Here is a 22,894-nt window from a genome sequence, read left to right on the forward strand (position 1 = left end):
ACCGAGAGAGCCTGGGTGAGATAGATATGGACCTTATGTATGTCACACGACAAGTGACAGTCATTGCGCCTGGCCATTTTTTAAGTTTTCTTCTAAGAAAATGTGAAGCAAATGGCAACTCCATCAGATGAAGCCGCATTGCTAGAGTTCTGTCGCAAGAGAGTTAAAAGTTTCGCCGAATCCAAGTACAACACCAACAAATATTTTTCAGGAAAGGAAAATCCTGCCTTCAGAAGAGCGGCTGTTTTAGTCCCAATTTTCGTTAAAGAAGGAGCTCTGCACTTTCTCCTTACTCTACGATCAGAGGAGCTTCCTACATTCAAAGGACAGGTAGCTTTTCCTGGTGGGAAACAAGAAGATAGTGACAAAGATATTGTAGAAACAGCTTTGAGAGAAGCCAAAGAAGAAGTAGGCTTATCCCCAGAGATTGTTGAAGTAGTGGCTGTACTATGTCCTTTAGTGACGAGAAACAAGAAACTGCATGCATATGTCTATCCTGTCATTGGTATCATAAAGTCAAGCTTTGAACTAGTTATTAACACCTCGGAGGTCCAGACCACATTCGACGTACCTTTGAATTTTTTTCTTTATAAGGCCACTCACAGAAAAGGCACAATGACTTTCATGGAGAAAGAAATAGACATCACCTTTTTTGACTATGAAACAGATGCTGGAGATCAAACCAAGCCTGTGAATTTTGTTATTTGGGGTTTAACAGCTACAATTTGTTTGAAAGTCTCTGTAGCAGCATTAAATAAGCTACCTGAGTATCAACTTGGTGAATACTATCCAGATTTGGAAAAATATATTAAGCAGGTGAATTCTCAACAGGGCAAAATTAAGTGTTTGAGTAAGGTATAAGTCAATTTAGACCTTCCATATCAGCGCTCGAAAAAGGAAAAAACTTGAATTCCAGCTTGTCCTTTGGGCAATCAGCTCTCACATTAATGCTGATGAGTTTTCAGGACCCTCGCCCATTGGGCAAGTGAGCTTTACAGTGCGACTGGGAAAACTGTGAACGCTTGAAATATCTCAGGAAAATTATGTTTATTGTGTTATGACCAATCTCTGCAAAGATCAGGACATGCAAACCAGCCATAAACCACAAACAAATTGATGGTCTTGCTTGCAGTTTAGTTTTCTCACACCCAATTGGCCTTTTTCTTGCAACACAATAACATTCCAGAAATATTTCTGGTGTTCATGGCTTTCCCGGTTTGACTGTAAAAGTTACTTAAAACTGAGCAAGAAAATGCTTTTTCGCAGGACTACTGGACTAGATTTTTTCCAGCACTGGGTACTTCCTCAGTGGTTATAACTTGAATTCCAGCTTGTCCTTTGGATAATCAGCCCTTGCAGTTTACTTGCACAGGGCCAGTTCTTTCTTGTCTTAGTAAAGATTTATTTACAAAATGAATTGCCTCAACCCAAGCCCATTTTACTTGCTAAGTAACAAATCTTCTTGCCTCATGCAGTTGACCAGACAGGACTTTTATTGTTATTATTATTTTTTTTAGATTCAGGGATAGATGTTTGAACTAATAGTCTGCTGTCAGTTAATTTTTGCAGCGAAACATATCTTATCACAGGCTGAAAGATCTCTTGAGTACAAAACATGCTGGGGAAATTTTGAAGTTGCCTTTAAAGGAGCTGTGTAACGAAATTCAGCCAAATTAGGAAATTACAAAATGCGCGTTAAATTAAGAGAAACATAGAAATAACCATTCAAAACTCTAAAGGAAGGTTAAAATAACATAACAGAAACAACAGATGCCACAGATGGGCAAAACTGAAGAAGATTGAAACGGATTGAAATTAGGGTTTTTGAAAACTGTTCAGCCTAACAGTTTTTCAAAGTTGATCCCTGCTACTTGCAACTTCAAAAATAATGCTCAGGAGACATAATTGTTTGTCTCGGATCTCTGATTTTGTCATTTACATGTAATTTCTTTGCTTACTTTAAATTCCATAGCGATGAGGGTGGGTAATTGGCAAAATTAAACAAAAATTGGACTGCCGTGACACAGCCCCTTTAAGCAAAATAGTGCAAAAGAGTTTTCTGGGTATAATAAGCCTGTTAAGCTTTTTTCAGCTTCACTTTTAACCTGTGAGTATAGATATGTATAATTGGATGAGTACAGTGTACCCTAAAAAAATGGAAGTGAGCAGTACAATTTTTTTGTTTAGAAGGAATATTGCCTCAATAATAATTTCAAGGATATCAGTAAGATTTCAAGTTTCCAGGTATATACAGCTAGTACTATACATGTAGGTGGGGAATTTAACACTTATATACATATAGAACTGTTTCCTGTGAAAGTAGCCATGGGTCACCCTCATAGTAGCTTGGGAAAATCTCCAGCCCCAGTCCCTTGAGGACGTGACAGCTCCTTGTCTTCAATTGCAAGTGGTTTCTATAGTTCAGGGGCACGCAATGTCAATTTTTGGAAAATATATGTTCGGAAGACGATTTGAGATCCAGAATTTTTGGAACATTTGTTGTAGAATTTCTTTCTTGCATTCCTCTCCTAGGATTTTTGAACATCTAAAAATGGTATAATTGCCCATTGTTAATAGATTTTACCCTAAAAAGACCTAGAACTTTCGGGAGCCTTTTTTCTGGCTAAAATTTTTGAAAAGGTAAGTTTTGATACCTAATGATAATTTTCGGATCACTAGACTTTCATCTAGAAAATCCGAACAGATGAAAAATTTTTAGGGGATAAAAATATGCTTATATCTACTGTTTATACTAAAATACATTCAACTATGCTATGTCTAAGTGGTTTTGAACTATATTCTCGCTGGGTGTCCTGATAGTTATAAAAATTGAAATTGCAATAAAGTGGTGTTGTTCTTGAATTGTCTGTATCATTATAACAGAGAGTTAAGTTGTTGACATCCTTTGAAAATACACCTTGTATATGCAAACATTTCTTCAGTTGGGGACTTTGCGTCATGTTTGTATATTCTTTTTTTACCGAGAAAAAGACTTCAGTCAATATATTATGCTTCTTTGAGCAAATTGGAAACAGCACACACCCTCAGGCAACCAGGGGACACAGAGACTTATCAATTATTTGTCTTCTGTGACCCCTGTTTGCCTGAGGGTGTTTACTCTTTTCCTTGGTAACAAAAACTATTAATATAAGGGGACCTCTGTTAATATAAATTTGGCTATCTAATGTTAACAACAGTATAAATCAGGGCAAACAATAGTGATGATCTCATAAGTTATTGCTTTTTATTGAGTAATCGGCTTATGAGAATTCTAAGAAAAAAATCTCAAAGAACTACTTCTTTATCAGTTTATATAATTATGAAAGCTGGTGAATTCAAAAAGCTACAGCATTAACTGATTTAGGTCTTGTATAATTTTCTCTACTATATCATCATTTTTCGCTACTGATAAATTAATGCAGTCTACTCCCCACCTCCAATTAGCCCTTCATCATATTATTGTGGAGGCCGGCATGTTTTATTCATACATTTATCTATTCAGTTTATAACAAAATTATATAAAATCCAACAATATATTAAAAGATGTAAAGGAAAAGGAAAATAACAAAATTTATCATTATCACTTCAAACAAAAAAATCTGCTTCAGGAATGTTGATCAGTTCCAGCTTTAGTAGAATCATTTAAGACACTTTTTTGACATAGAGGATGAGAAAGTTCTTGGTGAGAAGGGATTTAAAAATGAGATTCGTGGTTAAAAAAGTGACAGAAAGTGACTGATCATAAAACTTTATTTGGGCAAACGTGACTAAGATGAGGGTCTATAATTGGCCACAGAATAGCCTAAAGTGGAGTAGGGGTTCCAAGAAACCAGTGGCACATATCTGAGCCAAAATTATCCCAAGTACCCCCACCCCCTGGGATCAGTGAGTACATCTGCTGCAGGGTTGGATGAAATCAATTGCACTAGCATTGACAACACAAAAATGGCCAATATTTTAGACAAAATAGAGAAGAATCCTTTAAAATTTAAGTAACAACTGACATTTGCAGTTGGGCACACTGGGAGCCCCAGTGGCATCATAACCAGAATCTGGTAGGAGGAGACCTAGGCCCTAGTCATTCTCAGGCGCACGTGACGTCACTACGAGCTCTTTCGTGCTCGAGTACTTTGATCTTGAGCAACCGAGTCTTGCACTGGAAGGTTTCCTTTTTTACCTTTTCCTGTTTTGAATCACCTTTATTCACTTTAGCATAACTACCAATCGCCGCAAAACAAAATGCCGTTAGTTTTTCTCGAACAGTTGCCGCTTCCTTCGCTTAAGTCTTACGTTGCCGTGAGTGTATTGGTGTTTGTGTCCGCCATTCTCTATGCATTGAATGTGACTATCGGTTCTGAAGAAAGCAAAGTCCCAGTATACGATTTCATGTCTCAGGATAATTTTTGCTTCTGGGTAAGTAAACACAACGATGGATTCAACACAGGGATACTTCGTTAATGACAACGACCGGTGGTTTGCTGATATGCTAACATATTCATTTTCCTTTTCAGTCGAACTTGAATATGGCTTACTGTTGTTTATTTTTGTTTGGGAAAATCATTCAGAGAGTCGTATTCGGCGATCTTCGAGCCAGTGAACTACAGGTGAGTCTAAAAGTTGGACAGTTTGTAGCAGCCTCTAAAGAACGATATTTTCCATGGTTTAATTGGCTTCTATTTATTAGAACGGACAACAATAATTGATGCAGTGATGTTGATCATGCAAATGTATCAAAAAGCCAACGTAGCATGTCATTATTGTTTTACATTGTGTGCCATCATTTTGTCTTGTTACTCCTGTGGTGAAATTGTAACTTAGGACCTTCATTCACCAGTCAAGATATTTAAACCTATTTGATTCGCCGTACCGTACAGACTGTTTTGGCTAGGAAACTGTCGGTTATATGTTGTGTAAACTGCTAGTATTTACACGTTGATCGTTCATCATCAGTTTATTACTCCTACTGTTTCTTGTCATTGTAGGGTATAAAAAATTAAAAACCGTTATTAAGCTTATTGCACTTACACCAACAACATCTCATGAAACGTTTAAGTATTCAAAGTTGTGTTGGGTACATCAATTTCAATCCTTGCGCTCTATTTTTTCCCTGTTTGCTACTCATTATCGCTCATTGGACATCAGCTTATTATCATTTTAAAGGAAATTTTGTTAACATGTGCAAGTATATTAAAATGTTTACTGCAAGAATCTAAAAAAATCCCTCTACAGATGACAAGACATTTGATATTTTTCAGTGATATTTCTTGACATAAGTTTCCACTGGAAGCGTACGGAGCTGACTTTGTTACCGCACTGACCTGGACCCTACTTTTGCCTGTTTGAAAAGTGTTTACCTCAACCCAAAATCAAATCTACTCGCCCGATACATCTAGAAATCCACTTCAATCCTACCTAAGGTTTCATTTGATCCTCAATCTTTTACTGAAAACCTCTTTTTGAGCAAACTTTACTCATCCTATTACATTATTTTATCATATTTGTTTAAAAACAGTATTCAAAGGAACATAAACAGAAGAGGTGAGAAACACGTAGGCCCCGGGCAGGAGAAATTGCCTCCATTTACCAAAGTAACAAGAGAAATGAATCAGTAACATTGGCGAGCAAATAATTGTTATATATATTTGGAAAATCGATGGAAAAGGTTAAATATATTTGGAAAAACAAGCTTTCTAGGGTCTATAATCACAATTTTGGTTTGTAACTAGTTCAACTCTACAAGGTGTGTTTAGAGTATTCTGAATACGCTTCTCACTTTCTGTTTCACATCCGTCTTGTGACATGCAAATCAGCTAAGAAATGGTATCTAATGCGCAGGTGCATTAGCTGACTGTGTCCCTTTAAAGCCTAGTTTAGACCTGTAATCATACATTAACTACAAACAGAGCATGTGCGTTGTCTGTAAAAACACCTATATTGGCAGCTTATTGTCTTGCAAACAACTTGGTCCAGTTGTACGACTGAAGTCTCACCAATGAAATACAGCTTCAGCTATACATAATGTATTAAAAATTATCTCTTTGTCACGCACAGCATAGGGAACCCACACTCTTATTTGTAAACTGCAAATGGAAATCAAACGAGGGATAAAAACTTACCTGTTCTGTTCTTGAATCTGCTGCGGTGCAAAGTGAAATGGAAGTTGTATGCTGCAAAAATGATGTTTGTGTCGGCTCTTTGTCCATAATTTCACAAATGCTTTAGTTTATGTGGTTAGTCTGGCATTTCATTTCATTTGCATAATTTTTTCATAATTTCCGCATCAAATCGAGCCATTGTGCTGGACTTTGAGGCATGTCTGGCTTTTGTCCAGTACCTGTGGGTACTGTTGTGCCTACCAACTAATTTGCATTTGAAATTGGAAACCTCACCAGGGTGACAACTAGCACTTACACGACGAGTTATGATGGGGTGAGGAGCCTAGTTAACAGGTCATTTCCGCCCTTGCACCCGTTTTGTAAGAAATTCATTTTGTATGTCCATCATGTCTGTAAGTAAATGCAATATGCAATACTGCATGATTCAGTTTGTAAACAAGGAGAGTCCGTTACCCTTTAGTCTTCTTCTTTTTTGTAGTCAAAAGAAATTTTGCAAAAAAGGGGGAAACTGTGGTCATTGGTGTGTTATTTAAAATGAATATGAAGTGCGACCTGTTGCTTTGAAAAAATCATTTCCTTCATGCAAGATGTCACACCCCATTTTCTTTGACACCAGTCAGTGGCATGCTATATGAATGGGGCTGTCAACCTCCCACGTCTTCATATATTGAGAATTGATTGGGAGTGGCTGATAGATGACATCATATAATGCACCGCACATGATGTCATTTGTGCAAAAAAAACTCGTTGACTCCTACTGTCATGGATATTTGCAATGACGCAAAACGTGCAAAAAAGATGTTGTTGGCCTTAGACTGGTCTTGTAACATTACTAATTTTGATCTGATCGGTTTACTTCCCACTAATCACATTATTGCTTATATTATTACAATGGCATACTTGAGTTTATGAAGGAATGTTCGATGTTAACATTACAAGGCAAAATAATATGTGAAAGTTCATTATTGGAAAGTCGAGTCTACAAGAAATGGTAAACTTTGTGATTGTCTGGGAGATTTCATACAGTTACTCTAATCTGGAGACTGGGAGATGCAGTCCAAAATCTCCTGGATTTAATCCAGGAGAGTTGTCAGTACTGCATGAACATGAAGCATAACTTGTTGCATGAGATAAATAAGTGTCGCCTTGGGCATCAAAAATTGTGTCCTTGATACAAAAAATCGCGCTTTATTTTCTTTGGCAAAACAGGCAACATTCAATTCTCACATGACATAGCAAGTGGATTTGGAGGGTTGAATTGTGGACTTATTTTTGTTTTCCACAAATATAATATTATTATTGCAAGTTTTCAACAAACATTCACATTTCAAAAACAGTAAACAAGTGCTCTGCCAGCTACTTTTTAATGTCAGCCTGTGGATCTGCTCTGGTGGTTATCAAGCAGACTTAAGATCTGTAAGGCTGTACCGGTGCTTACAAATTAAGGACTAAAGCTATCGGTCAGCCCCTACATGTAGATTAAGACATTGACTTTTTCATGTGTTTTTTTTGCAGCAAATTCAAGACAGATTCTGGAACTTTGTTTTCTACAAGTTCATCTTCATTTTTGGTGTGCTGAACATTCAGAAATTCAATGAAGTCATGTGGTGGACGGCTTGGTTTACATTGTTGGGTTTCTTTCATCTTTTTACGCAGCTTTGTAAGGACAGGTTTGAGTATGTAAGTACCATAAATAATTATCTTAAGTAACATTCGTTAAAACTCCAAGGTCATGGTTTAACCCTGTTATCTCTGAGAGTACCCCCAACAAACACAAGATGAAATACCAAACTTGATTTAGCCTTATTTGGATGAATAAACAATACCATTTCTGTGAAACTCACAAAACCGTGAAAACCAGAAACATTTATGGAATGCTATTGCAGGGTTTTCAATTAGAACCGGTGGCCAGCGAAATTCGCCGGCTATTTCACATGAACTCGCCACCTACTTTTCTATCGAAATTACCCCACTATTTTTTTTTTTTTTGAGAAATTGTAAATGCCGAGACCACGAATGTGTTCGAATGACTTGAACCACTTTCGAAATAAGACATCACATCTTTATCTCATTCGACGCACGTATAAGAAATGTTCTAGAAGTTTTAAAATAAAAGATAGAGTAATCATGTGCCGTCACTGAATAATAAAGCCAAAATTTAATGATGTCTGTGTTCTGTTCAACACTCTAATTTTTGCTCCAGAATGCTGGAAATACATTCTATGCATTCAAATTTTCCAGAAACTCACACTTGCAAGTCGTGACTTTGTCGCGACTTTGTTTCCTTCTTCACCTACTCCAAATCTTTTGCCATCTACTTAAAATCTTATCAAAAACCCTGTATTGTGTTGCAATGAAACAGCAAATAAGAGGTGAGAAGACTAAACCACAAAAAGGAAAGCGAAAAATTTTAGTCTGTGGTTTTGAGACTTGCTTGCACGTCCTGATCTTTATTGTGAATGGTGACTTCACAATCTGGCAGCATTCCAGAAATTTCTCAGGCGATCACGGTTTTCTGCATTTGACAGTAAAAGGCATTGCAAGTGAAAGTGAAAAAAAAAAGCACTGACATTGTCGAGGAAGGGGGAATTGTTTGAAGACAAAAACTTCATGTTGGCTTAGGTATGATTATTGATATAAAAAATTATACAGATTTCAGTGGGTGTTATCTGCATAACTTTTCGTATCATATCTGGCCCATCCAATAATGGCAGTTTTAATGTCTAATAGTCCAGTTCGAATCTGTTACAGCCTCTGAATAGAAGCACCTGTTGTGTTAATTTACATGTACTGTACCAGTTGGACCCCTTCCACATTTATAATACAAGAGCCTGGTTGGCCTAAATTTGAAACAAGACCTTTTTTTTGTTCCAATTTTCTAAAGTTTATATGTAAAAAATATTAGTGTACTCTGAAGGAGGACTTCAAAATTCACATGATCAGTGCTTCAAATTTTCTTATTATTGTCATTGTATATTATGAAATACCTACTTGGTTTGCAGATCTTTTGCAAGGAATACATGTAGGCTGGATAATTTTTTTCTTCAGAAAATAAGAATGTACATGTACATGTTGAGAACCTAAATAACTGCAGCCTAAATTTATGCTAATATTACCATGTCAGCGTGCAAAGAAAGTCGTGTGCAATAGCCTGCGGTTAGTGGATTTTGCTATCGGGTTAGTGGTTTTTGTTCTTTACTTGCCCAACGGGCAAGTGCTGTTTTTTGGGAAATTCAAATTACAGAAGGATTGTAATCAATCCTACTAATCAAAAGGGTTTTGGGGCTAGTTGAAATGACTTGTGGGCTGGTACATATTAGCTACAGCTTGCCTGAATGACAGGCTGTAAAACTGGCTTTCTTTGCAGCCTGCATGTACAGTGTATGTAAGAACCTATTGTACAGTTCTTACTGTTGGAGCACAACTGTAATTTTACATGTACTGTATCATGTGAAAGCAATGCTGGAGAGGATTGTGTGTAGTAATGGCCACACATTATTCCAAACTTACATGTAGAACAAGTTAAAACAACATACTAAATATAAATAGTACCATAAAAATGCACTGCTAATGAGGTTTCATTTAAGTGGTCACATCATAGGATTTGATCCTCTCAAACGTTAGAACCAATTTATACAGCATCATAAATAGTCCACGTGAAAATGGTAATGGAGAGGAATTAGTTAGGACTTGTACTTTGTCTGAGGTACGAGAACAATGATCTAGGAGGGTTGCTGCAAATTTGGGGGTACCCTGTGACCTTGTCGTTCTCAAACTTTGCACATTTCCTTGTTGCTGTGGTTGTTGTTGTAATAAGTATTGACTGAGGCACATTTAGCTCCAGTGTTGGCGATAATTTTATTTTTCTTTCAACTATGTGCAGTTGTTACATACACTGTAGTGTACAGTATATTTATTACAAGTGATCTTGCTTTTTCAGTTGTCATTTTCCCCAACCACGTCACCTTGGTCTCATGCAAAAGTGATTGGATTGCTCAATGTTCTGGTTTTATGCTGCAATGGCCTCTTCTTCATCTGCCTTTTTATTGGCTGGCCAGATGGCATTCATACTTTTACGTTCATGTTAGCAGAGGTAAAATAATATTATGTTATAAACAGTAGCAAGACAGTACATGTGCATTTGTACTGTACTTTTTTTTTCTCTTTTTACATTCCAACAGCAACTGTTGGAAGTGGAAAGAGAGGAATTTGTTTAGACAGGTCAGACTTAAATACATGTAGACCTGTGCGAATGTTAAGCCCTGTGCAAACAGACACAACATTGTTAGCCAACAACTTCCAACATTGTTGGATGTTACATGTCACATCGGTTTGCACACCCTCGCAAGGCTGTGCTCTAAGAAAAATATTATTGAAGGGATCCCAGTGCTCTGAACCTGTAAAATCCAGAGTGTCCAGTGTTTGTTGCATAATATTTTAAAGAAAGTAAGATTTTCTGGGCACTCAGGAGCAAAAGTTTAAGGTGCATGGGCCACCACCCAGGAACTGCTAGAGCACAGCATTGTCTTGTTGCATGTTGTTGCATATTGTTGGGAGTTGTTGCGCAAAGTTTCAAACCTGTAAAACCTTTGAGCCAACAGCGCCTAACATTTCTTTTGTTCCGTGGTCGCCAAAGCGTAGCACAGTGTTACTGCATCACACATGATTACCTTGGAGACTGTCAGCAAAGCAATGACTTTGCATGATGGACCACACATGATGGGCTAACATTACTGGGAGTTGTTGCATCCATTTGCACATCACTGCCAACATGGCCCAACAATGTTGGGAGGTGTTGTGTCTGTTTGCGCGTGGCTTAAGATTTACAGCCTTTTCTTTCAAAAGTGATCAGCGAATTTACTTAATCTGTCTTTATTGTACCAAACAAAATACAATATTATTGCATTTTGCAAGGCTAAACATTATGACTTACTAGTACCAGTTTCTTCCCCTGGGACCTTTCACTAACTTGTTCTCTTGCCCTTGTAGTAAGTAAGTAATAAATGTGATAACTAAACATTCCTTGGAAACACTTGTAATTTTTTTTTTGGTGTTTATTTATTTTCTTGTAGTGTATGCTGTTACTCATCAAAGTGATCCATGCTTTGATAAGGTACGCACAAGTACATCATTAATGCATAAATGCATCAGTCAGATGGTTCAATACATGCATAGAGGGAATTTGGTTTAGTTAAGGACTATAATTGCTTGTCTCTTTTAGTCTCTTGAAATTTAAAGGTAGAGGTAGATCTTGATGCTCAGACAATGAGGTCAAATTGTTATATATTATGCATTATTATTGTATAATAATAATATATTCTTAATGTTTGACATACATGCGTCATGATTTTTTAAATTAAATTTAGTAATCCCTTTCGGTGTTATTATAAGTCTTACTTGGATATAGCTTCTTAAGCCTACGTGAGTCTTGGCTCCTGTTGTTGGAAAGTTGGATAATTGTGACTTTACACCGGATTAATCTCTATCAAGTATACTGTACAATATAGATTTCGTTATTTCTCATCCACTGGATAGGGATTTATCTGGTGCATGAATAGCGCTATCCAATATTTGAACAACCAGGGCCTGGTCCATTTATTTTACCTAGTTCTTAATGGGAGAATGGCTGATCTAGTGGGTGTGTTCTGAAGCAGTGGAGAATTGCAAACCTTTGTAATATCTTAGTGTGCATTAATTATTGATTTGGGATCTGATTAGTTCACTGGATTTTGGATGCATCTCATGGAAGTTACTGCTTAGAATACTTGAGCTGTAGTTTTGCAGCACTCTGTTAATATCAATGATCCCAATTCATTACATTATTAAAGATATGGAATCCATCTGTGGGACATTGAACACACCACAATGTGGGAAGGAAGAAGCACTTGGAGTTACAACACGGATCTTATTTTGGATTTAGCAATGTATACAGTGGATTTTGCACATCACTTACACATGCTGGTGAGTGTAACAATTTAATAATCTTCTATCAACAATAATGTACAGCAGAGGTATCAAAAATTGTCTGATACAGTACAGGCCAGGGATATTTCATGCATGCGTGTTTCATTGTACATATAAATCTGCCATAAATTAAGGCATGCAATAATGTTACTGGGCAAAAAACCATCAAAGACAGGCATACAGGTAAAGTACATGAAAAGTAAAGCATGAGGAAATTCATGCAGCTTATCATAACTGTGGGTAAAATAATTGTGCACTACTTTTAGATTGCGTGCACTGAATACATTGTTTTCAGTATTGGCAAAAATCTGTTAAGCAATGAACTTATTTTAAAAAAAGGTGTGTGTAAAAAGGGGTAAGTTTTGCTCGATTGTGTAAAATCTGTTCTAGTTTTGGGGAGCGTCTTACAACTGAGTACCTGTCTTACAGCACTGGCTGTCCATGATGTTGTTTGTTATCACTCTTTAAGCTGAAAATAATCTCAAGAAAAAGCTATGGATATGTACAATTCACTATAGTTGTTGCATGCTCTTTTTTCTGAGCTTTGTTAATTATTACTTGCATCAAACAGAAGTGAGCAAATAAGCAACAAAAAGGATATCTCTTTTTCATTGTTTGCATAATAAAAATTATAATGGAGTGTTCAAAGGACATGCATTTGAAACCCTTTGTTCAAAAAGCATGTTGTTGTCTTTAATAAACAATGAAGATGAGATCTATACATTCTGGAAGTCTGCTTTTTAGCCTTAGATGTAATGTAGTGTTATTGTACCCATTACATTGATGGTTAATGAACCTTTTAAAAATTCCATTGCAGCTGTGGTCAAATATCTTCTTAAGCATGGCGAGTTTAGTTCTGTGTATGCAGCTTCGACATCTTTTCTATGAAATTAAGAAAAAGCTGGCCAAGCACAGGAACTACATCAGAATTATCAAGTGCATGGAAGCAAGGTAAATTATAGAATTTAGAATACTCAAGAATTTTCACAAAGGCAGGGTGTTTTGTGTCATATGGTCTGTAACAAGCTCCTACATTTGTCATTTCCATACATCCATTAAATAGAGGACACTCTTCCTACATGTGTATGTTTTCCACTGGAGATGGGACAGCCATTTTAGCAATTGCAGAGCAAAGCCAAGGTACAATGTAGTACCATCTTTACGAATTTATGTATTTAAAATGTTGGTCTAGAATTCTCAAGCTGTAGATTGCTTGCTGGCAATTGCGCTGTCACATGTGTAGGTTGTGGTATTACAGACCTTGAAAAACACATTCACATGAATTTTTTATTATTTATTTCTTTTTTATAAATTCATGGTCAATGTTAAATCACCAGATTTCCTTTGGCTACTGAGGAAGAGCTGATCAAGAATAATGATGACTGTGCAATTTGCTGGGACTCAATGGCAGCTGCAAGAAAGTTACCTTGTGGTCATCTCTTTCACAAGTATGGCTTCTTTTTTACGTTATACCTTTATTGCAGTATAAAGCCAGCTAAAAATAACAGGCCCGTGACACTTACCCAAAGTTCAGTAGAGAGTGGGTTCCTCTCTATTAATTTGATACATGTATGGACATGTGCATTTTGCAAACTATTTTGTTGTTGGTAGTGTTTGATTTGGTCCAGTCATACCTCTACTTACACTGTATTTAAACTAATCATCAATAGATGAGCTTGGGAACTGGTGCCTTAAAGGTTAGATGGGAGCCTGAGCGCCTCAAGCATAGCAAGGAGGTATCCATGGCAACCCTGCAAGCGGGAACCACCGCTGTATGCAGCCGCCAACTGAATGGTCATACTGAAGGAATTCAGTGGAAAATACTCACTTGAATCCCATACTTACCAACACACAAACCCAAAAAAAAGGGAGGGAAGGGCTGGGAGCCAGAATTTGCAAAGATTTGCCTTAGCACCAGATCTGCAAAGATCAAATGAAAATGCCAGCATGAGGTGCAATGTAAGTCACAAGATAAGCAAAGGTCACCCCACAGATCACGTTCGCCTGAGGAGGAGACTGCTGACTGCATTGGCTCACAATTTAACTTTGCATAAATTACATTCAGCTACATTCACAATTTATCTTCATAAAAATTGATTTCATTCTGGGCAGCAAATTAAGTAGTTAATATTACAGAACCAAAAGGTTCAGTGTGTTGATTAAGTTGTTGTAACTCTGAGCATTTCTTTGAGTTTTGCATTGCCTTTCTTTTTTATGATGTAGTTCTTGCCTGAGATCTTGGTTGGAAAATGACACATCCTGTCCGACTTGCCGTCAGTCATTAGCCAGTGATCTGCAACCAGAACAGGAAGAGCAGAGGCAACCAAGAGGGATGGCTGCCTTCATGATGGGACGGGGCCTCAGACGAAACCACTTTTTCCACTTTGATGGTACAAATTTGGGTCATATTTATTTATGAGAAACCATTTTTCCTCTGAAATAGTCAAGAGTAATTGTGTTAAATTAAAGAAATATGTGCCAAAGATTCCTTGTTTAGATGATCATGCGGGAGGATCTTATCAGGTAGAAAAGTAGATCAGTTTGGAGACCACTTGTTCTCCTGGGATGTAACATACACCAAACCTTGGTGATACAAATCAAGACAACATAACGACTTTCTGCCATCATATGTATTTCATTATGGCTAGTATTCGCTAACCTGTACATGTATAATTTATCTAATGTTTTATGATTTTCAAGTATTATTATTGCTTACAACGAACCAGTATTCTGAAGTTAGGAAAAAAAATCCTTTTAAAACTACTGGACATAAAAAAAGTATAGCGGGATAATAATCTTTTCACATGTTTATGTTGTAGTTCAATTTTTTCCTTGGTTTAAATTTTATTTTCCTTTGTTTTAAACTCATTATCATACATTACCATACCAAAAAAACAAAGAAAAGTAAAATTTAAACCAAGGATTAAATTGAACCGCAACATGTTTGTGACTTCCTGTGCGTTCAAAATTAAAGTAATCAACCTTCCTAAGAATCCTAATGCAACTTGTTTGTTGAAAATGTTTTATCAACACTGGTTTCTTTTGACTGAAACAAATGAAACTAAATTCTTCATGAGAAGTGCATCACACCTTTCATAACTTTTCTTTAACAGGTTCTCAAATTGCGAGCTGGTTCCCAAGCTTTTCTGTGGAGGTGATGCATACAAGAGTCAATAACTTAATGGAAGGACAACTTCCTGAAAGTCGCATCGAAGCTATGGTGAGAATAGAACGTTTATCTCAACTGTCAGGATCTAAAAGTGATGTTTTCTTGGCGCTAAGAGTCCTTTTATCAAGACCTTTTTGTTTTTGTTTGTTGGTTTGTTTGTTTGTCTGTTTTGTTTTAATTTATTTTTCTTATTAGCTGAGAGTGACATGTCATATATGAACTGAACCTTAACGCTTAGTTTTTTATGAGTTCCATGGGCGGATTTGCTAATTCAAAAAAAGTGCACCAAGAGACTTAAGAGCAAGTTTATATCGAAACTATTCACACGTATTGATTGGTTATAACACTATCAGAGCATCTCATTCCAACATTAAGGCTCTAGAAGACAGATATTACTGAGAATTCTTTAAAATCTTCCCTCAGTTTTAGATAAAGGGGGAGGTTCCTCCAACCCCCCCCCTGGCCCCACTCTAATCGGTTTGGAACTCAGAGGTTCAAGGATCCAGCCAGCATTCTGGGAAGCCTTGGATCTCCAGTCCTTTTACTGTATTCAGGTGTTTCTGTTAATTTATTTCTGTTGTATACACTTTAGGCACATCAAGTTCAAGCGATGTTTCCACACATGCCATTCAACATTATCATGGATGATCTGAGACACACCCATTCTCTGGAAGTCACAATTGAGAATGTTCTGGAAGGAAACATTGCTGTTCCATCTGTACGTTTTTATGTGAATAGAGCTTTCTTTCTGTGGCTTAAATCTCCATTTGTTCGAGTTTAATGCGGCAGGGCCCCTTTTGTTTTAAAAAAGACTTTAAAGGAAATGGTAAATTTTCATCCACAGACTCAGAATTTGGAACAACCTTATAAGACTTCTTCAAAAACTCATTAAACAAAAGAAATTAATGTTTAATGAGTGTCTGTATATCTTAAAAAGACACGGCTAAACTTTACGTCCAATTTTGTACACAAAAGTAACCCAAAATCTGAATATTATTGCAAGAATGAGTTGATCTATATCAGAGATTTTGAAGCAATTCAAAACCTTGTAGTTGTGTATTATCGGTGGAAAAACTCTCGGCTTGGCCTCGAGTTTTTAAACCTGATAATAACACTCCTGCTCCTTTTTTAAATAGTACATAATAGGAGAGGGAGAAGTCGTTTCGCCACGTTACCATGGTAGTAAAATTTCTGGATGACAACAAACCAAAAACGTCACTTAAAAAGTGGATTCACGCTGTTTCAAAATTCATCGATCCTATTCAATTTCATTTAATTTGTCAAATGTTGGCGAAATTTTCCGGGGTTGAATCCGAAAGGAACGTATCTAAGTTTAGAAAAAGAAAAAGAAAATTTTGTGTTGTGTTCATCTACGGCCGCGTGATGTCGCAGTCGTGCAACGACGGCTAAGAAATGTACAAAAAAGCGTGTACTGCTTTTTTGCCGTTCTCTTTGCCGTCGCCGTCATCGTTGCTTAAGCTCCCTATTGTTGTGATCCAAAAATTTTGGTACCATGGTAACGTGACGTCATACTACTACTCTCTATTATCTCAGGGAGTGAAAATGATTCACTAACCCCCTCAGTCTTAAGATACTCTAACATCGATTTCCTTTTAACGATATCAATACACAATTAAAAGAAGAGGTTAGAAGAGTAATAAAATGATCACAAGGGGAAAATGAACTGATTTCTAATCAAATTCTCTCAGCTAATTCTCTAACGAAATGTAGGGAGATCTGAATGGAGAATTTGTTTAATGTATGTGGATGTTAGGTCTTAAAGGTTGATTTCTTCTTTACGCAGGTGTGGACTCCACCTGAAGATCAGCGTACAGTGGAAGATTCTGAATTACTACAGATTGCACAGCCAAGTATGACAAAGAACTTACCATATTAGCTTATTTGCTACTTGTGTAAGGCACACCTTGCCAAATTAAGGGTTATAGAAAAGTTGTTTACGTTTAGACGAAGGAAGACAAGAGCAATGAGCAATGTGTGTAACAACAAGCCTTATAACCAGAATGACAGCAAAAATGGTTCGGTTGACAGTGATTTGTTTTTGTATTTGTGAAATAGGGAGAGAATAGTCATGTAACACAACGTGGTGTACAGGTAGTTTGGGCAGATACATTTTGAGTGGACCAAGAACTAATGCTTTTAGATCCTTTTAACTTTTTACATGGACTCTGATGCTGATTCAGATCACTTTAACTTACTTTTCAGGTTCAACCGCTTCATCAGATAACCTTGATGACACTGGAAGCTTGTCCGCAGAGCAAGAAGATGTTAGTAGTTCAAACACAGAGAAAGCCATTGATGAAGAGCTGCCCGTGATGGAAGAGAGACAGCAGTCGTCTTCAGTGGAGGAGGCGGAGGTGAGAGAAGAAAGCAGCCCACTCACTCAGGAAATAAGAACGGCAGGGAGTGGATACACAGCTGCTGCTGCATCATCTTCAGCTGAGTTCTCTTTACAGCCTTGTGTTAGGCATACTATGCTGCTGAAGAGGAAGGAAGCAATGTTACAGCAAGCTAGGAGGTAAGTGAAATGTGTGTTTAGTTTGCTGTTGGTTCTCTCCCTTGCTCCGAGAGGTTTTTCTCTTTCTAGCCAGTAAATACAGCCGTCTGTCCACGCTGCTCGCCGCTCGGGACTTATTTTCGCATACGTTTCTCTTGGTATCCCGGTTTTCCTTTCTTTTTAAAAACTAGCATTTCTAATTGCAATTCGATCTGGAACATAAAAACATTGTCAAACAAGGTATTGACACCTTCTATTTACTTACAATGCTGAGTCGTGAGTAAACAAGTTACCCTTACAAGTTTTTCTTATGTCTGGTGTTTAACCTAGTAGGGGACATGGTGTTCTGTTGCTGACATACCTGCCAAACAGCTAGGCGAATCTTTAACAAATGAATAAATAAATTGTTGTTGGTTCTCTCTTTTGCTCTGGGGGCCGGGGGTGGTTTCTCCGAGTACTCTGGTTCTCCCCCCTGCTCAAAAACCAACATTTCCAATTTCCAACTCGACCTGGCCTCGGTTGTTCAAAGGCTGGATAGCGCTATCTCTATCAATTGGATAGTGCAGTTAGTTTGCGCAATATATCCTTATCCGCTGGATAGTGATTAAACCGGTGGATAGCGCAATCCAATGTTTGAATAACCGGTGCCAAGAATAGTAGACGAAGAACCACTATGTGGGTGTGCTACCTCTAAATTATTTATTTATTTATTTATTTATTTATTCATTTGTTTATATATTTATTTAAGGAAAGATTGTGTTACTTGAGAAATTGTCGATTCTCTTTTGTTAGGCGGTTCCTTGAAAGGGAGGATTCAAACAAGTCAGAATCCTAGGAATAAATGGAATGGTGTATAAAATCATCCATTGTCGATGGTCCCAGGTCAAGAGGGGAAAAGAGGAAGTGGTTTATCTTATGTCAGTCACAGATCGTTATATCTGTTTGTAGATGCTGATATCAGTATACAGCCACTTTCATGTCTCTTCAGATGTTTGCGTGACAATAAAGGTGAAGTAAACGGGAGCCATGGTATACCTTAAACGATACAGAAAATTTGTGATATACCTAAAATAAATTGATAGTTCTAACTTAAGCTTATAGCTATCTACCCTGTTTCCGTCTGGGAAAGCAGGAAATGATGAAGTTTATAATAATGCTTCTTTATCACCAGATCAGAACCAAATAAAACTCACCCTTTTATAAGTCCCGGGCGTAACAATTCATAATAAAACTTACCACGATACGATCGTAATACTGAGATTTCAGCAACGTTTTCAAAGGGCGTATCCACTCCGTCATTTTGAATGCGCAAAAGGACTTGTGGAACAAAGGTATTTTGAAAAATCCAGTCAGTATGAGTGAGATTTGCTTTACTTCGCTTTGTGCAATTTTGCTGAGCAACTCTCAGACGATGGTTTAATTTTAGTGAAAGTCACGCTGCGTAGATACTGCGGGCCACGTTAATTAGCAGGTAGACTTAGTTTAGTTTAGGACCAGCTAGAAGTTGAAAAACAAGACCAGGTAAAAGATCATATTTAGGTCCTGTCTGCGCAAGCAAATTTTGTGACAGTTTTTATATGCTCGTGTACGTGAAAATAAAGGTGCTTTGCAATCTGTGAAAAATGAAGTTGTCTAAAAGTGCTGCTTCACTATTCTGCGGTACAAAAGTTGTGGCATATTCATTTTTGAAAGTGTTTTTTTAGCTTCTTCTCGCACCTTAGCCATGTTGTGATGCATATCGTCACTGTGTCGAGTCATTCCTGGCGAACCTAGGATTAGAAACGGGTGGCTTAAACTGAATTGTCAAACAAAATTTGTTCGGTGCGGACGGGCTTAACCTTATTTTCTCCGATTAAAAGTTGTATAGCTTGACATGGGTTTGAACCATTAACTATTTGACAAAAGAATATGCTACAAATATGTCAGCTGTGGTGCTGGTCTGTAAGCTGGAATTATGCTGTAACTGTCTGAATTTCTTTAACTCTGCGAAGTACTTTATCATCGCTGACTTATTCTACGACAGAGTGGCTTTTGGGGAGTAGTATTTTCCCTCCCGAACCTGTGGGTGCATTTTTCATGAAACACGAAAAACTAGTTTTCTTTCGTCAACTTGTGCTACTATAATCATTAATGTTGGTGGGGCAAACTAAGAAAATTTAAAGACGCCCTTGTATTCTTTATCAGTCGATTGTAAATCAAAAATATCAAGCTCTTTTATTTTAACGAGTTCCCTTCATTTCTCCCAATATTGTAGCAAACGTAATATTTTCTAATTAAGCTCTCCAGTTTAGTGCCGGAGTACACTTACTGCTAGCTTTTGTAACGTAATATTTTTCTACTTAAATCGTTATTCGATGTTTTTTAGTAAAAAAAGGTTCTCGAAAATGCAGCCGCATTTCTTAAGTTAAGGGCTGGTGTAGGCATACGAAGCAAATGTAAGCTCAAGGCTACTCCCCTTCCGTCAATAGAAAGGTTAAGGGAGGGGTGGGGAGATGCAACCACGAAGGCGATGCGTCCACAGCACGGAGAACGTCCCAAAAACTATGAGATTGATAAGGAAAACAGTGTTTTGTACACATGCGTTTCCCATTTTGTTACATTTCGCAAGCGTTTTCTGCAAAACTGCTACGTCAGTTAAGATTTAAGAACGTGAAGATTTCTCGGGGAATATGTAAATAGTGCAAAAACAATAAAATCTAAATCTAAATCTTATATTGTTAAGTTGAAAAGAAAATGTTCTGGGTAGTTAAGTCATAAATTGGAACGATTTCAAAGTGATTTAGAACAGTAATACTGCATTCTTATTACCACGGTGTGCTTAGCGTTGCTATCGTAGTTGCTAATAGTTACCAATATTATAATTACACCGTTTCGCCACTTCTACTTACTGTAGATAGGTTTGTAACATTCTAGAGAGAAACAGTGTAGTTTAATACGACTTGACTTCACTTTGAGTTGTTTACTAAAATCATCCCTTATGCCAAAGATTTAGCTTAACGATTTGGTACGAGTTTTGCTAACTCTGTGCCTCGAGTAAATCCGAGGAATTAGTGCGGGTATTAAGCTGTTGAAATAAAACACTAGTGTGAACTTCAAAATGAGTGAAAACCTCTCAGGTTTATTTTTCCTTTGTAATAAAACTAGACTTCAATATGGTGTTGTTTATTTGGTCTTGTAATGTAATTCTTATGACTTGGCATCCTAGGTCGTACAAACCGAGTTAAAAACAAAACAAGAATGCTCTTACAGCGGCGTCGGTCTCGCTTGCTTGGAGATTTAATAGATCGAGAAATGAGGTAGCAGGCGCTTGGAAGTAGTGGGCGCATGCTAGAAATGAGGAGGCGATTTATTTTACACGAAACAGGATTTAATCGCTAAAGGATTTTACTTCCTGCTTTATCGACGTCGATACTTTTTATTTGTTTCTGAATTGATTTAGTACGCGTGTTAGTGACGACCAGAAATGCGTCTGCGGTCGCAGGCTATACGCGTGTATAAATACACGAAAATTCTAGGGCCTCTATTCCAGAGAAATTACATCATTGCCAGAGATCAAAAAAATGAATTTACATGGCACGTCATTCCAATCATCGCCGATAATAAAACGCATGTTCATCACAAGAGCCATTTGCATATAATGAAAGTTTGCAACACCCGAACATCGCAGGTTTATTAAGATTCCTATTTTTTTTTTCGACCACTCAGTAGTGTTCACTTGTTCCAAAGTAATCAACGCTTTCAAGCGATAAAATTCGTGGACCGACACGTTTCGGAAAAGCTCGAAATTTAATCTTTCCTAAACATGCGTGGCTTCGATCACGCCGCGATTCTTAGTCCCAGTTTCCACGGTCTCCGCAAGGAACGCCCGACACAATGACCTCATTTTTGCGTCCAAAATACGACAAAAAACGCGTTGCAGAATATGAGTCTCGCTGCTTAGGCAAGCGAGACTAATAGGTTGGCGAGGCCCAGAGCCACTTAAATTTTCCGAACTCTAAGATGGCTCTAAGGCCCCAGGCATTTTTTAATTAACATAGTGGAAACTGAATATTGACAAGCTCATTGCCATATAAACTTACCCATCTCAATACCCCAATTTATCGGGACCGTTTTTATTCTATCAACTTGAACCTTACGTGTCATGTTGCACGAGAGGTGAAACACATCAGTGCTGATACCCGTATCAGCCGCTAATGGTTACTTGGTATTGCAAATGGTGTAATCATAGAATGATGTAATAAGGCACTGAACAATACTCACACCACAACACAAAAGCGAACTAACAATGGTTTCCGAGACCCGAGGGCAGGTCAGATTCATCGATCAGCATCCACTGCAACGTTGGTGTTGTCGACTTTCCGAATTACACTCAGACGGGGGAAGGTGGTGGGGGGGGGGGGGGGGGGGGCTGGGGTTGCGGCTGGTTAGGGGCTGATTACATGAACCGGGCAGGCTTGTTTTGAAAATATATAAAATATCAGCAAGTCCACGGCAACAAACCAATGGGTGATGCCGGATCTCCCAGTTGTAGACTTGGATCAGTACAATTAAACTTGTAGAAAAGCATGAAACGGCAAACTGATCCTTACGGCAAGGCGATGAAGAAGTAAACAAAGGAATAAAACAAAACATAAATATTTAAACAACGGGTCCGTGCCGTTTAGCTAATTTATACTTTTCTAGCCAAACTACTAAGTGTAAAATTCAGTTGGACAGTGATGAAAGCCATGAGGATAAAATTGAATGGCAAGGGTTGATTTCCGCAGGTCACATGATTTCACACTTTTTACCTCTTATTGGCCATAATTTTTTGTTGGTGTATTACTGGTTTGAGTATAAACGCAGCTTTTACAAATATTGCCTTTATTACACTTGGGTCCAAATGTTGTCACAGGTAAGACCTTTATTACGCTTGGGTTTAAAATGTTCTTACGGATAAGACTTTCTTACGCTTGGGTCCAAATGTCGTGATTACAGATGGGACCTCTATTACACTTGGGTCTAGTTATTACACTTGTGCCTTCTACAATGTAAAATTAGGAGCGTGGGCTCATTTATTGCTGGTTTTCAGTGTCAAGCCGTTCAAAATAAATCAAAATAAAAATCGTATTTTTGCGTATTCAAGTAAGC

General features: G+C 37.6%; 2 protein-coding genes across 2 annotated transcripts; both read left to right on the top strand.

The window, feature by feature from the left end:
• The first annotated feature begins 59 nt into the window (after positions 1-59).
• Positions 60-2,804, top strand: LOC140926787 (uncharacterized). The gene has a single exon (XM_073376479.1). It carries the CDS (start codon positions 112-114, stop codon positions 859-861), a length of 750 nt encoding a protein of 249 aa, XP_073232580.1. The 5' UTR covers positions 60-111; the 3' UTR covers positions 862-2,804.
• A 1,702-nt stretch (positions 2,805-4,506) lies between these two features.
• Positions 4,507-20,915, top strand: LOC140928164 (E3 ubiquitin-protein ligase AMFR-like). Its single transcript, XM_073377872.1, has 13 exons — positions 4,507-4,604; positions 7,632-7,796; positions 10,057-10,209; positions 11,189-11,229; positions 11,945-12,077; positions 12,898-13,031; positions 13,418-13,528; positions 14,304-14,470; positions 15,194-15,300; positions 15,842-15,967; positions 17,054-17,120; positions 17,473-17,785; positions 18,557-20,915. The coding sequence occupies exons 1-13, from the start codon at positions 4,524-4,526 to the stop codon at positions 18,597-18,599; spliced, it is 1,641 nt and encodes a 546-aa protein (XP_073233973.1). The 5' UTR covers positions 4,507-4,523; the 3' UTR covers positions 18,600-20,915.
• Positions 20,916-22,894: the final 1,979 nt, after the last annotated feature.

Source organism: Porites lutea, chromosome 2, assembly GCF_958299795.1.
Source record: "Porites lutea chromosome 2, jaPorLute2.1, whole genome shotgun sequence".
In the NCBI taxonomy this organism is placed as follows: domain Eukaryota; kingdom Metazoa; phylum Cnidaria; class Anthozoa; order Scleractinia; family Poritidae; genus Porites; species Porites lutea.